This window comes from Plectropomus leopardus, chromosome 12 (assembly GCF_026936395.1).
Source record: "Plectropomus leopardus strain MGB_pleo_1.0 chromosome 12, ASM2693639v1, whole genome shotgun sequence".
Classification (NCBI taxonomy): domain Eukaryota; kingdom Metazoa; phylum Chordata; class Actinopteri; order Perciformes; family Serranidae; genus Plectropomus; species Plectropomus leopardus.
The window spans coordinates 11,824,989-11,838,039 of NC_142187.1; the positions used below are offsets into that span (position 1 = coordinate 11,824,989).

The 13,051-nt window shown below is 39.3% G+C and overlaps 1 protein-coding gene across 1 annotated transcript; it reads right to left on the bottom strand.

Moving 5' to 3' along the window:
• Positions 1-5,718: 5,718 nt before the first annotated feature.
• On the bottom strand, positions 5,719-12,222 carry LOC121951707 (acyl-coenzyme A thioesterase 6-like). The gene is made up of 4 exons (XM_042498153.2): positions 12,053-12,222; positions 9,953-10,450; positions 9,194-9,396; positions 5,719-9,111 (listed from the first exon to the last, which is right to left on the bottom strand). The coding sequence occupies exons 2-4, from the start codon at positions 10,407-10,409 to the stop codon at positions 8,503-8,505; spliced, it is 1,269 nt and encodes a 422-aa protein (XP_042354087.1). The 5' UTR covers positions 10,410-10,450; positions 12,053-12,222; the 3' UTR covers positions 5,719-8,502.
• Positions 12,223-13,051: the final 829 nt, after the last annotated feature.

A 13,051-nucleotide genomic window follows, 5' to 3' on the forward strand; every position in this document is an offset into this window, starting at 1 on the left:
AATCTTAAGATATCAGAGAAAAGTGGTTTGCACAAATTAACAGGTGTTAATCAAAAAAAGCTATTCAAAAAAAAAAATATTGGGACATGCTCTTTGACCCCATGAAAGCTTGAGGTGTGACACATTCGCAGTGTACCTGCAACTGTCATTTTAAAGGATTACAGCAGATGGTGGTTGGGAAAAAAAGGGGTGATGTCTGTCCATTGGGTGGGCTATTTTTAGCCTGCTAAGGTGTGCTCGGCCTGACAAATTTTGGGTACATCTCACCTTGATGGTGGCCAATATACAATAGAACACTTGCACTTGGAAAGCATTCACTTATGGTCTTCTGTTAAGGACTTCTTTGTTTCATGATAGTGCGGTAGCTGTTGAGCCTTTCAGTGAGTGCAAACCAGATTTCACTGAGCAGGTGTTGTACCCCAATGTTGTGCCGTAATTTCAGGCCGAGACTTAATAGCCGAATAGCGTTGGAGAAACACTGATTTCTAACGTGAAACTACTTTTTTCTGAGGGGTTTTACCCGTTTAAATCTTTGTTTTGCAAAGGAAGAGACCTCTGCAGATAAATCAGCTCCCGGTAAAAATCTCCTGAACAATAAGCAGAAGGAATTCTCACCAGGAGAAGTTTCAACTGGTTGCAATCTGCAATCCTCATCACTAGATGCCATTAGAACTCCCTAAATCTTACACAGTTACTTAAAATGGTTATTGGATTGAAATAAATGTACTTATCTCTCTGGACCACCTGCAGATTAGGAAACAGTGGTCTAGAAGCCAGCCTTTCTAGAAGCAAGAGGAAAAAGAGAAGAAACTGAAACTCATAACAGGGATGAGGCTTCAGGGAGACTCACCTGAACTAACTTTCTCTACTTTCTGCTTCACTTTTCTACAGCCACACACACCTGGGAATCAACAACCAGCGGAGTACATGCCTTGCTCAGGGGCACAACAACGGTACTTGGCAAGAGAGGGGAAGAAAATGAAATGAATTCTCTCCGCTTGCAAAGATTCAATATCTTTGCTGTGCTTGATGGTATTATCCTTCGCCTAATTTGTGCAGGAGCACAAAATCCCACAAGTGACATGCAAATGACTTTTGTGCTTTATCTTCAAGCTGTGAGAGCGACTCAGTCATTTTGAAAGTGTCACTGGTGTTGTCACCCCGTATGATCACATTATATAATGAAACATTTTTCCTCTTGACACCTCCTCGTCTGTCTTTCCTTTATTGTTATATGATTCATTATATAACTGCCGTGGTACTCCCTCTCTCTTTTAAACTCTTGTCTCTTAGCTGTCACAAGCTCTTAAAATGAGGCCAGAGGTTCACTTGAGGCTTCACACACACACATAAACGTCTATTTCAGTAACATTTGTCTCATGCTGTGTATGAAACAAAGCGAGACAACCCAAGGTCGTCATTTGTACTAATACATCAAGACAGAAAGAAAGATAACATGCATAAAAGGTCACCCCACAGGATTTCTGCACTAAGATATACATAATATAACCATGTCTGTTTCAATATATTCATGTTAAAATTACACTTCATTCTTGTGACACTGTATTTGAAATGATTTAACAGCCTCTCTCATCCATAAAGTCATGTTCATCTGTCATGTGGACTTTATGAATCGGGAAATTCTAATAACCACAAAACAACATCTCAAATATGCGATTCAAAGATAAAGATGTAGAAGCAAAACATTATTGACAGGGAGAGAGTGTGAGTTCTGAATTGCTGCAAACATTTTGAAGTGATAATCAAATGACCATTCAGTGAGAAAATCAGTCAGATATTTTTTCTTCCTAAATTTAAGTTAGCTCCTGCACCACAAAAACTATGCTGATATAAGTTAAGGTCTACAGCCACAATGGTAACGTAAGCATGCTACCATGCTCACAATGACATTACGAACATGCTGATGTTTAACAGACATAGTCTTTACCATGTTCGCTATCTAAGTGCAGCTGAGACTGATGATTTCACTGGAATATTGTATACAATATTCATCATGGTGCCCTCTCTCTTTCTTCTTATTGACCTGTTGTGGTGTTGTGGTGTGTCTGATGAGCTGTAGCTGGGCTGCTGTGATTGGGGGATAAGAGTGCTCGTCAGCTATTGGTTCCTTCCTTGCAGCCTCAGAGGATATAAGCAGGTTGCAACCAGTTCTTTTCTGACATCTTAATGAGCCAGCACATTTGATTGTGTTGTATACCAGCTGCAGGATAGCCCAAAAGATTGCACTGTAAATTGGAAATGTTTTGGCGGGAAGTATTTTTGTTTACTCTTTTTCTTTTCTTTAAAGATAAATGTTAGAAGTGAGATAGGTTACATGATTTGTATTGGTTTTTTATCACATTTATTTTAGGGTGCCAGTGTTTTGCACTTTTCTTCAGCATTTTTTTTATACAAGAAACCCCAGGGTACTTATTTAAGTCTTATTTAAGTCTAGCAAGATGCATCATAACCTCAAAGCTGGACTGGTGGCACCTGTGATGATGAAGCTCAAAATCTTCGACTAAAGCACCCCGATGAGGCTGGACAAGGTATTACATCATTAGAAGGAAATTTTGATGGCTGACGATATAAACACATGACATGAAATAAAACATACTGCGGTCCTGACATTAAAATAAGTACCTCTCTCAAATGCTGAAAAGCAGAAAGTTTTATGGTTTTATGAAAAGCTTCTTCTCTGAATGTGAGTGTGTATGACCTATCGGAGAGAGAGAAAAACTTGGAGCAGTTACGCTGCATTTTCCTATTATCCCCATCTATTTTTGCATAAATACATAAATCTACAAAGCATTAGCCGACATGACTCAGAACTCTATAAATATTCACACTTTCATGCAGCGCTGACACACCGAGATCCTAACAGGACATCAACGTTCCTCATTGTCAATGAACCTTTGCAGGTCTCACTGGGATCAGTTGAAGCAACCGAACCCGTGGGAACGAACAAGCAATTTTTATGCTTTAACCAGAAACATGGAAGTCTTTGATCCGCTGTTTTCAAAGCCTGGCTCACACGGTTCTTCGTCTGCATCTTGGCGAAGGCCTGGGGAGCTCTGCCAAACACACGGGCCACTGAACCACCGGGGGATTTGAATAAATGTTTCTGGAATCGCTGCTTCCTTGTGTCCTTGTTAAATGAATTAAAGGGAGATGATACGGTGGCTCTGCTTGTTTCGGATGTATGACACCAAGGAAGAAACGAGGGCCATAGATAGAAAAGGTTTAGAGGTGCTCTTGGTTATGTATGAAAAGGCTATTAATGGTTTTGGATGAGAACATTGGATCTGAATTGAATGGTCTTATTTTTTCCTCTGATGCCCATTTATTTATTAATTCAAAGGCTACAACAGGGATTTTTTTTCATGGGTCATTACAGTAATGCCCATGAAAGATTCGAAAAACCCAAAGGCCATGCAGAAGCTACCACCAAGAACACTGCAGTCATGTCGGCTATGATTTTTGTCCAAGAAATGTGTGTTTTTAGAAACATTGGGTGCAGTTGTTCTGTACTTTAAAGGCTGATTCCAGTATTTTTAGAAATGTGACTGCACTCAAGTGAACTGATAAATAGAGCTCCACATACTGGAAACTACAGCCCTTCTTTAAAGCAGCTTGAAATGCTGAAGAAAAGGAGGTTGACGTGTGATGCATTATTGAGCAAAGTGCAAGAGATTCTTCTTAAGCTTCAGATGAAAGCGCTGTGGCTTCCAAGACTTAAGGCTGTCTGAATTTAAAGCACCGTGGGGGCCTTTTTAAATCATCCCGTCCCATCTTTTGATGCTAACACGACCCTATAGACCAGAAATACATTGTAGAGAAAAACATTCGCAATAATGTCTCTTAATCTTATACAAACACAACAATAAATAGATCAATCTACACCAGATGGGAAGTGATACACTGTATCCCCTCAGCTCTTGTCTTGAGCCTGCTGAGCTAATTACACTGTGTAGACTACATGTATACAGCCTAATAATACACAGAGGTGACACGAGAGCCTGGTAATTTCCACTGGTGTAAAACACACAGCTGAAACCAGCACAGCTTTGCTTCTCACTGTTTTCTACTCAGGCTAACCAGCTGCTAGAACAAGTTGCAAAACCTTATGGTCTTGCACTAAAGTGAGCGACCACTTTCTAATTCACAGTGAAAATAAACTGATTCATACTGGGCTTTTTTGTACCTTGAATGTGAAATAGGTGCCAGAGTGCATAAAAAGCATGAAAATAGAGTTGATTTTGATAAATAAATAAAATTCTCAAAAGTGCCAGGGAAGGGACCCTCCTAATAGAAGTAAGCCCTGAATGTCCTTAAATCCTAGGAGCACCCCTGAGTACACCTGAGCTTTGCAGGGCAGCTGTACGGGATTTCTCTCATTTATTAATTTTATCTGATAAACATTATTAATGTATGTTTATTAACTGGCTACTGGCATCCTGTTAATTTGCAAAGGTGGCCCACAGGCAAAGCAAGTTGAGTATCCCTGGTTTATGTGATATTTTGTTTGTGGCTGCACACAAACCAGACTTTACACTGAGGGTGAGAAAATGCATTAAATCTTGGGGACATATTTTTATCTGTTTGGTCATTATTGGTCTGCTGTTATGTGTGCAATGTACAACATAAACCGTTATTTAAGACTCAGGGAAATCAGTTGTGGGAGACCTTAATTTTCAATGCTGCGCACAAAGACATTAAAAAAAACCAATATGCAAGCAAATAACCAATTGGGGACCAGTTAAAACAGAAACAAAATCATACAAGACAACAAACAATAATAGCAATGTATAACAGCTAAAAGTAAAAATACAGGATAATATGTTATGGTGTAGATGTATAACTAAAAGCATTTACACTCAATTGAAACAAGATCTGAATAAGGCATGGAAACAGCCATAATAGTGACAGAGTGTCCAAGTCTAAGTGCTTTTGCAGGTTATTCCACGCAAAAGGTGCACCACAAGAAAACAACATTTTTCTTAGTTCTGATTTGCGAAATGTTAACGGTGTTTTGTTTTTTTTCAGTTATGGTGCTAGTAAACTTTTTCTAAATATGTTCACAGTATTTAGGTTGACATTTTTTTTAAAAAAAAGTAATCAATAAGGACTGTGCTTCTTGGTTAAACAGTTCTATCTTAAGTCCATTTTATCTTTAAAAAAAGACAAAAACTTGTTCCAGCATCAGGATGTTTATTTTTTGATTGTGATTCTCTTTCAGCAATGCTTCCTGCTTCCTTGTCATTATTGCTCATTAAAAATACAGCGGCTATAGCTTGTGTACACAAGGTGCCTGCAGCCACAATCACAGAGCGCTGCGCAATGATGGATATCCTGTCAGAGGCCGACTGGCATTCATTCTCAGCTTAATGAAAGCACTGAAAGCTGCAAAACAACAGAGGTAATAGGGTATAGTGTCTTTTTCTGTTTCTGTTTATGCTGCTGGAACTGTGAGATGTAAGACACAGGCTTATTACTCTGGATGTGTTTACATTTTCATAAACCTCTCTTACCTCTCCGTCTCTGGCAAAACTTCTTATTTAAACACAGTGAGAGATGATGAAAGTGAGTTAGAGAAGTGAACTCATGGCCACAAGTTCAAAAGTTTAAATTTTGAGGGGTTGGAGAAGGGAGACAAACATTGCAAACATTTCATTCAACATTAATATCTCATGAGCTGTCGATGCCACATCGCAGGTGTAGTTGTCAAACTTATTTATTAAATGAATGACATTCTCACATTTGACAATTCAGTCCAGATTTGCAATCAGAATCATGTTTATTGCACAAATGTGTGCACAGATACAAAATTACACTCTGGTCCTCAGTAGTTCACACGCAGTACAAACTTATAAGAAAGAGACCAAAACTACAATTCATGTTTCGCTATTGTATGCCTCTGCAAAAAAACGCCAAGCTGCACTTACAGTTTACATCCATGTCTGTGAAAGCATGGATAACATGATACTTTAAACTTGCATCCTCAAAAATAACATTCAATAGAATAGCACCTTCACATGCAACCATTAAATTCTTATTAGTTCAGTCATGAGATTAAGTAGGCATTTGAGTTCAATTTGAGGAAATTCCCTGCCGGCCTTTTTTTGTGATATCACAAATACGAGAATATGACATTTTCTGCAGGTATCCTGTTCACAAAAATGGGATGGACAGACAGACTGACAACCTGACAATATAAGACTATCCCTATCCTGGAGGCATACCAAAAAATGGGTGAACATTGGTAACACATGACACAGAGCAAAAGTGACACAAAATTACCACACAGAAACAAAGCCACAAAAAGATGCATAACAACTGCAAAGACAACACAAAACACCCAAAAATGAGACTATACTACCACAAAGTCTGTGTGTCTTGCTCTTGTGTAGGAGAAGTGGTGGAGCCTTTTGCATATCTGTGCCCAGGGACCCACTGTCTCATAAGCTGCCCTTTTTTTTATATAGCAAGTAGGTCAACAACAAATCATGTTCAAAATATGGGCCCAATAAGAGCCCAACTAGTAGAAAGGTCTGACCATCAGCTCTCTGTAGAATCAAGATGCATGACCAGCAGAGGCTGCTAAAGGGCTTTTAGGCCCAAAAGTTAAGACTTAAAGGCCTTATAATGCAAAGGAAATGTTCTCAATAAATAAAAAAATACACTGTATGACACGACATGCAAGCTGCAAGCTTTACCAATCACAGTTCTTGCTCCACACTTTGCTGTATCTCCACATAACCTCTGTTGCTATCCCTAACACACAAATATAAATCCTTTTTTAGGAGCACAGAGGCTTGTACACCTCTTTCTGCAGGTACAGTAGTGGAACAAAGAACTTGCTGGCGCTCAAAAGCCGGAGGCTGATGAGAGCTCTGTCGAACTGAAACGACAGAAAGGGAGCAGTCAGATAGATGAACACAAAGAACGGAGGATCGGCAGAGAAAGAGCTTTTCAACAATGCTGCTAAATAAATCGAGGAGGCAGATCAAGGCTGGTGCTGTTATCTTGATGAACTTGCACTGTAGCAAACCTGCTAGGCACAATAACGCGTTATCTGTCGAAAAGACAGATCAGGACGCGATAGTTACCAATAAGTCATGTTTTGTTCCCCGCCTCTCATTTCCTTTTTAGTTGTCTTGTGTTCTGTTTTGCCGAGGTTATTTCGAGGTGATGGCTGCCGAGTGTCGTATGGCGAGTCTGAAGGGAAGGTTGAAACATTTATAAAGCTATAAAAGCTATTCTAAACCTTACAGTGTTCTCTGAATGTTTGAAATGAATACAAGAGCAGGAAGCAGTGCTGTCTGTAAGAACAAAACATGCACAGATCTAATCTTTTCCACTTTGCTTGAAGGTTTTCAAAAACAATCCATTTTTCCTATTAACTTCTCACTGGAGCTGCTTACGTTGGCGACATACATACATACACAACGCTGTAATGAGGGAGTAACTGGAAGCACATCGTGAGGGTGCTTTAAGCTCACTGATGTGTGCCTGAAGTCACTGCCCTGTCACTCATTTACTATTTCCTTCACAATAACTCTCAAAATGATAAACAGTTTTATCAGAGTTTTTCCAGCACAGTCGAGACAAAAAAAAACTTTGACTTGTACATTTCTGCAAACCCTGGATATGTTACATTTGCACATGCCATACACATGACATGATTCAGATTACATATATATGTGTTAAGTTTCTGATGGTGAATAGCAACATGTTTTCAAAGGAGAGTTTAGAACGTATCTTGCCATGTTTGTAGCAACCAATATGTGTATTTTAAGACAAAACGTGATGTTTTCCTAATCTTTACCAAGCGTTTATTGTGCCTCGACCTAATCGCATGGTAACCGCAGCACTGTCGTGACATAAAATAGAATTTTTCAACATATCTGCTACATGTTGAGTGTTAAAATGTAACAAACATACAATTCCAACAGATATTCTGGCGATTGGGTTGAGTTTTCAGAAACTAGAGGGACATCACTTTTTCTTGTCCTGCTTTCAGACGCCTTCCACAAGTATTTAAACCTTGAATACTAGGGAAAAACTTTGGGAAAATATTGTTTATAAAAATAACAATTGCATATTTAAAATTATTTTACAGAGTTTTTGTACATTGTTTTTTTTTTATCTTTTGTCTGTTTTTGTTTGTTTTGTGTCTAATTTTAAGGGAATTTTTTTGTACTTTTCACTATGGATGCACGACATTGGATTTTTTTTTTTTTTTGCTGATATCCAATATGGCAATAAGTAATCAAGCAAATTTGTTTAGGTTTCAAAGAATTAAAGTACATCAAATCAAAAATGTAAATCAGGCAGTCAAATAAACTGTACACAGTGCAGTGAGTTTGGTCAAATATGTGACGAAACCCTTTCATGTAGCCTTGAATATGTTGTTACAAATATTTACAGATACTTAATTGTAAAGCAATAAATCAACTGAAATCACCCTAACCTGTTATACTTATTTGCTGCTGCATTTATCTATAATTTGGCTGTAGTCTGCGCAGCACCACCGCTCAGGTGAGTTTTGAAGAACTCCTGAATCTTCTTCCACAGGTGGACTTCAGCTGCTGCGTGGGACCTGGGCTCGCCCCCCCACAGGACCGCCTCACCCACAGCCCCGTGAAAACTGGAGGGGCAGTACGGTCCATACGGCGGTTCCAGGTAATGTCCCGCTCTAGGATAACACACGCTCTCAAAATTCTCCTTCCCGTGATGCTTCATTCTCTCCTCCATTATGTCCACAAAAGCTTTGCTGTCCCAGTTGAGGTCGTCCTCTGAAGCCACGAAGAGGAAACGTCCGCTGGCTCGTTCAATGGGGATCATGGCGGCCTTGTTCTCCTCTGCCAGCGGATTATGCATACCAGACTTGACATAATAGGCCCCAGACTCAGTAGGAATGATACTGTCGAGGTCAAACATTAATGCAGGGTGGATTAGGCTCTTCTTGTAGTGGAGGGGTAAAGCTGCATTGGCACAGCAGCCATTAATCCACACTATGGCCTCAACATCTGGCAGGTATGAGGCTATTGATAGTGCAAGATCGCCACCTTTCGAAAGGGATATCACGCCAATCCCTTTACTGCCCACCTGCGGAAACACATGCAAACATAAGCACATAAACCCGAAATACACTCCAAGAGATTTGGATTGTACCGCACAAACAGCTCACCTTGTTTTGTTTTTTTAAAAACTCGATTGCTTCTTCTAAATAATCCAGGTGGACCGCTTTGATGTTCTTCGCCATGTCATCGTGACCGTACAGCGCCACGGTCAGAACCACAAATCCACGGCTGGCCAGCAGAGAGGCCCTTTTTTCCGACAAACCTCCACCGAAAGTGTATAGATCCAACACAGCAGGGAACTGTCCTTCTCCTGGACCAAAAGACACATGAGAACACCATATTAAAACATTTCCACATTTTGGAAATTATGATGAAATTCTGTAGCACAAGAAATGAGCTTCATCAGGCTGTAGCCCCAATTGCTTGTTTCTTGCATGTTTTTAGATTGTTATGCTCCAGTGCAATCAACCGGATGTCATATTTAATGTAATATTTAAATATATCATTGACAACACTCATACCATGATACCTGTGGCAGAGATTTGGGGGTTTATTTGATTTTTAACACTTTATGTAGCTTTTTTGCATTTTACCATGCGCGGCAGACAGATCCTCGGTGTGTTTTCAAATCATTTTATGGGCAGCAACATAAACATTTTCATTTTTACTTGCTTTTTGTGTACAGTTTATATACAGCAACATTTTTACTTCATAAAGGGCCTTGGACATCAAAATTGCAGATCACGTCACTGGCTCATGGTCGCTTTGGGGGATTTGTTGATAATAATAAAAATAAAATCATTTTCCTTTAACTTAACTATAGTAAAGTTCTTATTCAATTATTACTGCATAATTTGAAGACCAACCTGGCGGAGTAAACAGGACTCCACGGATATTCCCTTCTTTGACAGGGAGCCGGCTCACCCCGTCTCCCATCAGAAGCCTCTCATTGGTCGCCTCTGCCAGCATCCTGCCCTCTGCTTCGTCCTCATGCACAGAGAACGTCACCACATGGGGGTTTAGTGATTTGTTTTTTTGAAACCTTTTGTGCAGCTTGTCTGGCCTCATCGACCACAGCAGACCCATGGGTTCAACCCCGACGTAGCTCCCACTGAGAGAGGGGTCTCTCTCCAGGTCGATCTCCCCCTTCCCGTCAGCCCTGTAGGTGGCCGCGGACCTGAACACCACCCCCTTCTCATCAGCCGACCTGGCTCTCATGGTGACCACCTGTCTCGACCTCAGCCCCGCCACCTTCACCTGGATAGGCTCATCGAACATGCATCTGGCTCTCGGCAGCAGCCTCAGTCTGACTTGGGAGGACATGTCTTCTGAAATCTCTTTTCTTTTGCAGTGTGGCACTGGGACTAGAAGAGCGTGAATCACACAGTCATTTTTAGAGACTTTGACACAGCCCAATAATACGCCAACAGCCAATACTGACTTAATAATGTCACACTGTTTGTTTCAACACAACCTCAAATTCCTGTGTACTATTCTAGACTCAGACTGCATTTTCTTACTGTATTCGGGATTCTCCGAATTATGTACATTGCTATTTCTCCTCCGTACTAGTGGTCACCTCTATGAGCAGCATAGGCATCCTCAGAAGTAGTGGAATGTACCATATATTTACTCAACTACTGTACTTGAGTACAGTTTTAAAGTACTTGTACATGAATTGAATTTAAGTTTTTTACTACCTTATACTTCTAGTGCACTATATCTTCGAAGCCAGTGCTATACTTTTTACTCCACTACATTAATGTTTTCAAAATTATTTACAAGTTACTTTGAAGAATCAGATAAAAAAAACAAATGTAACCTAAAAAAAAAAAAAAAAAAAATGATGATGTATTACATAGATACTGATATAACTTCATTGATCCCCTTGGTGATGCTAGCCCTGTTGTATATGACTTTTTAAAAAAATTGCTCCACCTGAGTGATGCTAACATTATTATGGTTCAATAATGCAGTAGCCCACATATTATTCTGAAATGGGACATTCTGCATAATTAGTACTCGTATATATTTTGATGCAAATATTTTTGGGGGTGAAGTCAGGTAATCTCAGACATCAGGTAAATGGGACATATAAGGTTTTACATCCTGGGATCTCTTAATATCAGCAGCCAGTCAGCAAACATGTTATTGCATTTTTACTACAAATGTGCTTTACATGAAAAGGAAAAGCACAGCAGAAAATGTGGATACTTTTTTTAATGAGTAGCCAGGGGTTAAATGAAAGATTAATGAATTATTGACTCACCATATAAATGAATTACCCAGTAAAAAAAAAGCACCATAAAAAAGTCCCATTTTACCTGCACGTGTCATTCTCACGTGTCACTGGGGCAAGATATTCTCATGTGTTTGAAGATCCAAAGATTCAAAATAAGTTGATTTTTTCATTCTAATTTTTTATAGGAACCTTCTTTATAGGAATATAGTTAGGAACCTTAAAAACTAAGTTATATAAGTAACACTCAAGGTAATATTCAGAATTTTAGCTGGCTTGTTTTTTTGATAATCTACCAAAAAGTGTCCCGCATTACTTGACTTCATCCTCTACTTCTACATGAATTAGATACTGAATGCAGAACTTTTACTTTTTACAAAGTATTTCCACACTGTTAAATTTCTGCTTTTGCTTATTGATGCCGAACTGACAAGAATACCATCGACAGCTGACGACCTTCATCCTGTGTTTCTACTCTTCTGTGATTTTGCGGACAAGTGACGAACTGTTAAAATCTCATATTTCTAAAACGGGATTTGTCGTAAGAGTTCCCACCCAGGAGGAAGATGGGAAATAATCTATCAGGAATCCTGTCTTTGCGGGTATTTATATGTCAAAGAGTGTCAGATCTTTTCATAGACTTGCAGTATATGATCGGCATAGCTAATCGATCAAATTGCGTCGATATTAAACTAACGTTGGTTGCACAACTACGGAAGTTTCTTACCGTTTGCGGGATGACGGGCTCCCTGTCAGTCCAAAGCACCTTTAATCTGGTTCACTATAATGTCTCTGTTACTTATCTTAACCCGCAGTGACACTTTAACCCATAAAAAATACTGTTTACTTTCAGAGCGCGGTCATTTGACACAGAGAAAAGTGTTAGCATGTACTGGTCTAACAAGTGTACCGGAAGCTGAGGGAGCTTCACAATAAAAGCTTTGCGATGGCAGACCAGTTGAAAAGTTTTATTTTGAGTGGCAAAATGAAGAAGGCCGATGAAAGCACAAGTATTGACACGTTTTCCGATTGTTGACAATGGATCACTGCCAGTGTCTGTTCGTAGATGTCAAAGTGACCATCCAACTAAGTCAGGTGACTTACATATCTATTTTTTTTATATATATATTTATGCTTTTGACAACCATCGGCGGTCTTAATGTTAGTTTTACATATTAAGTCTTACGAAGCATTGAAATTCGTCCTTTGTGACTATTTTGTGAATCAAACATCTTTTCTATCATGTTTTGGTCAGAATAAAGAAAAAATAGCAGCTGTTGTATATAAACCCCCACATTTATTCCCCTTACACAGGCCAAACTTTTTTGGATTGAGGCCAACACAAGCACGTGGTGGGATTATGCTGCATGTCCTCTAAAAAGTGCGTCTTTTGCCAGTTTATCAAAGCACATGAATCCTGATGTAATTTAAGAAAAAAAACCTTGGACGTGTTACAAGAGATGTCGAGTCTTACATCTCCATCTGGTGGTTAAAGTGACAAATGACAGGCTCCAGAGAAGAGAGGGGGCAGAGCTGAGAGTAATGTCTGTTTAGGGACAGTCTAATTGACGTTTTCTCTTCAGAACTCTATATATAACTTATTACACACCAGAGAAACTTCATAAAATGAATAATGAAATGCCTTTTCTGTACTGGCCTTGCAAATTTACAAAAATGTAACTTTTATCACATGCTTTGGTCCTAATACAATATACAATGTAAGAGT

Coding starts and splice junctions, on each gene's coding strand:
- LOC121951707 (XM_042498153.2), bottom strand. CDS start 10,409: ATGTCCTCCCAAGTCAGACTGAGGCTGCTGCCGAGAGCCAGATGCATG. Junction 9,397..9,952: donor AGTCCTGTTTACTCCGCCAG/GTTGGTCTTCAA, acceptor CTTTTGGTCCAG/GAGAAGGACAGTTCCCTGCT. Junction 9,112..9,193: donor TTTTAAAAAAACAAAACAAG/GTGAGCTGTTTG, acceptor GTGTTTCCGCAG/GTGGGCAGTAAAGGGATTGG.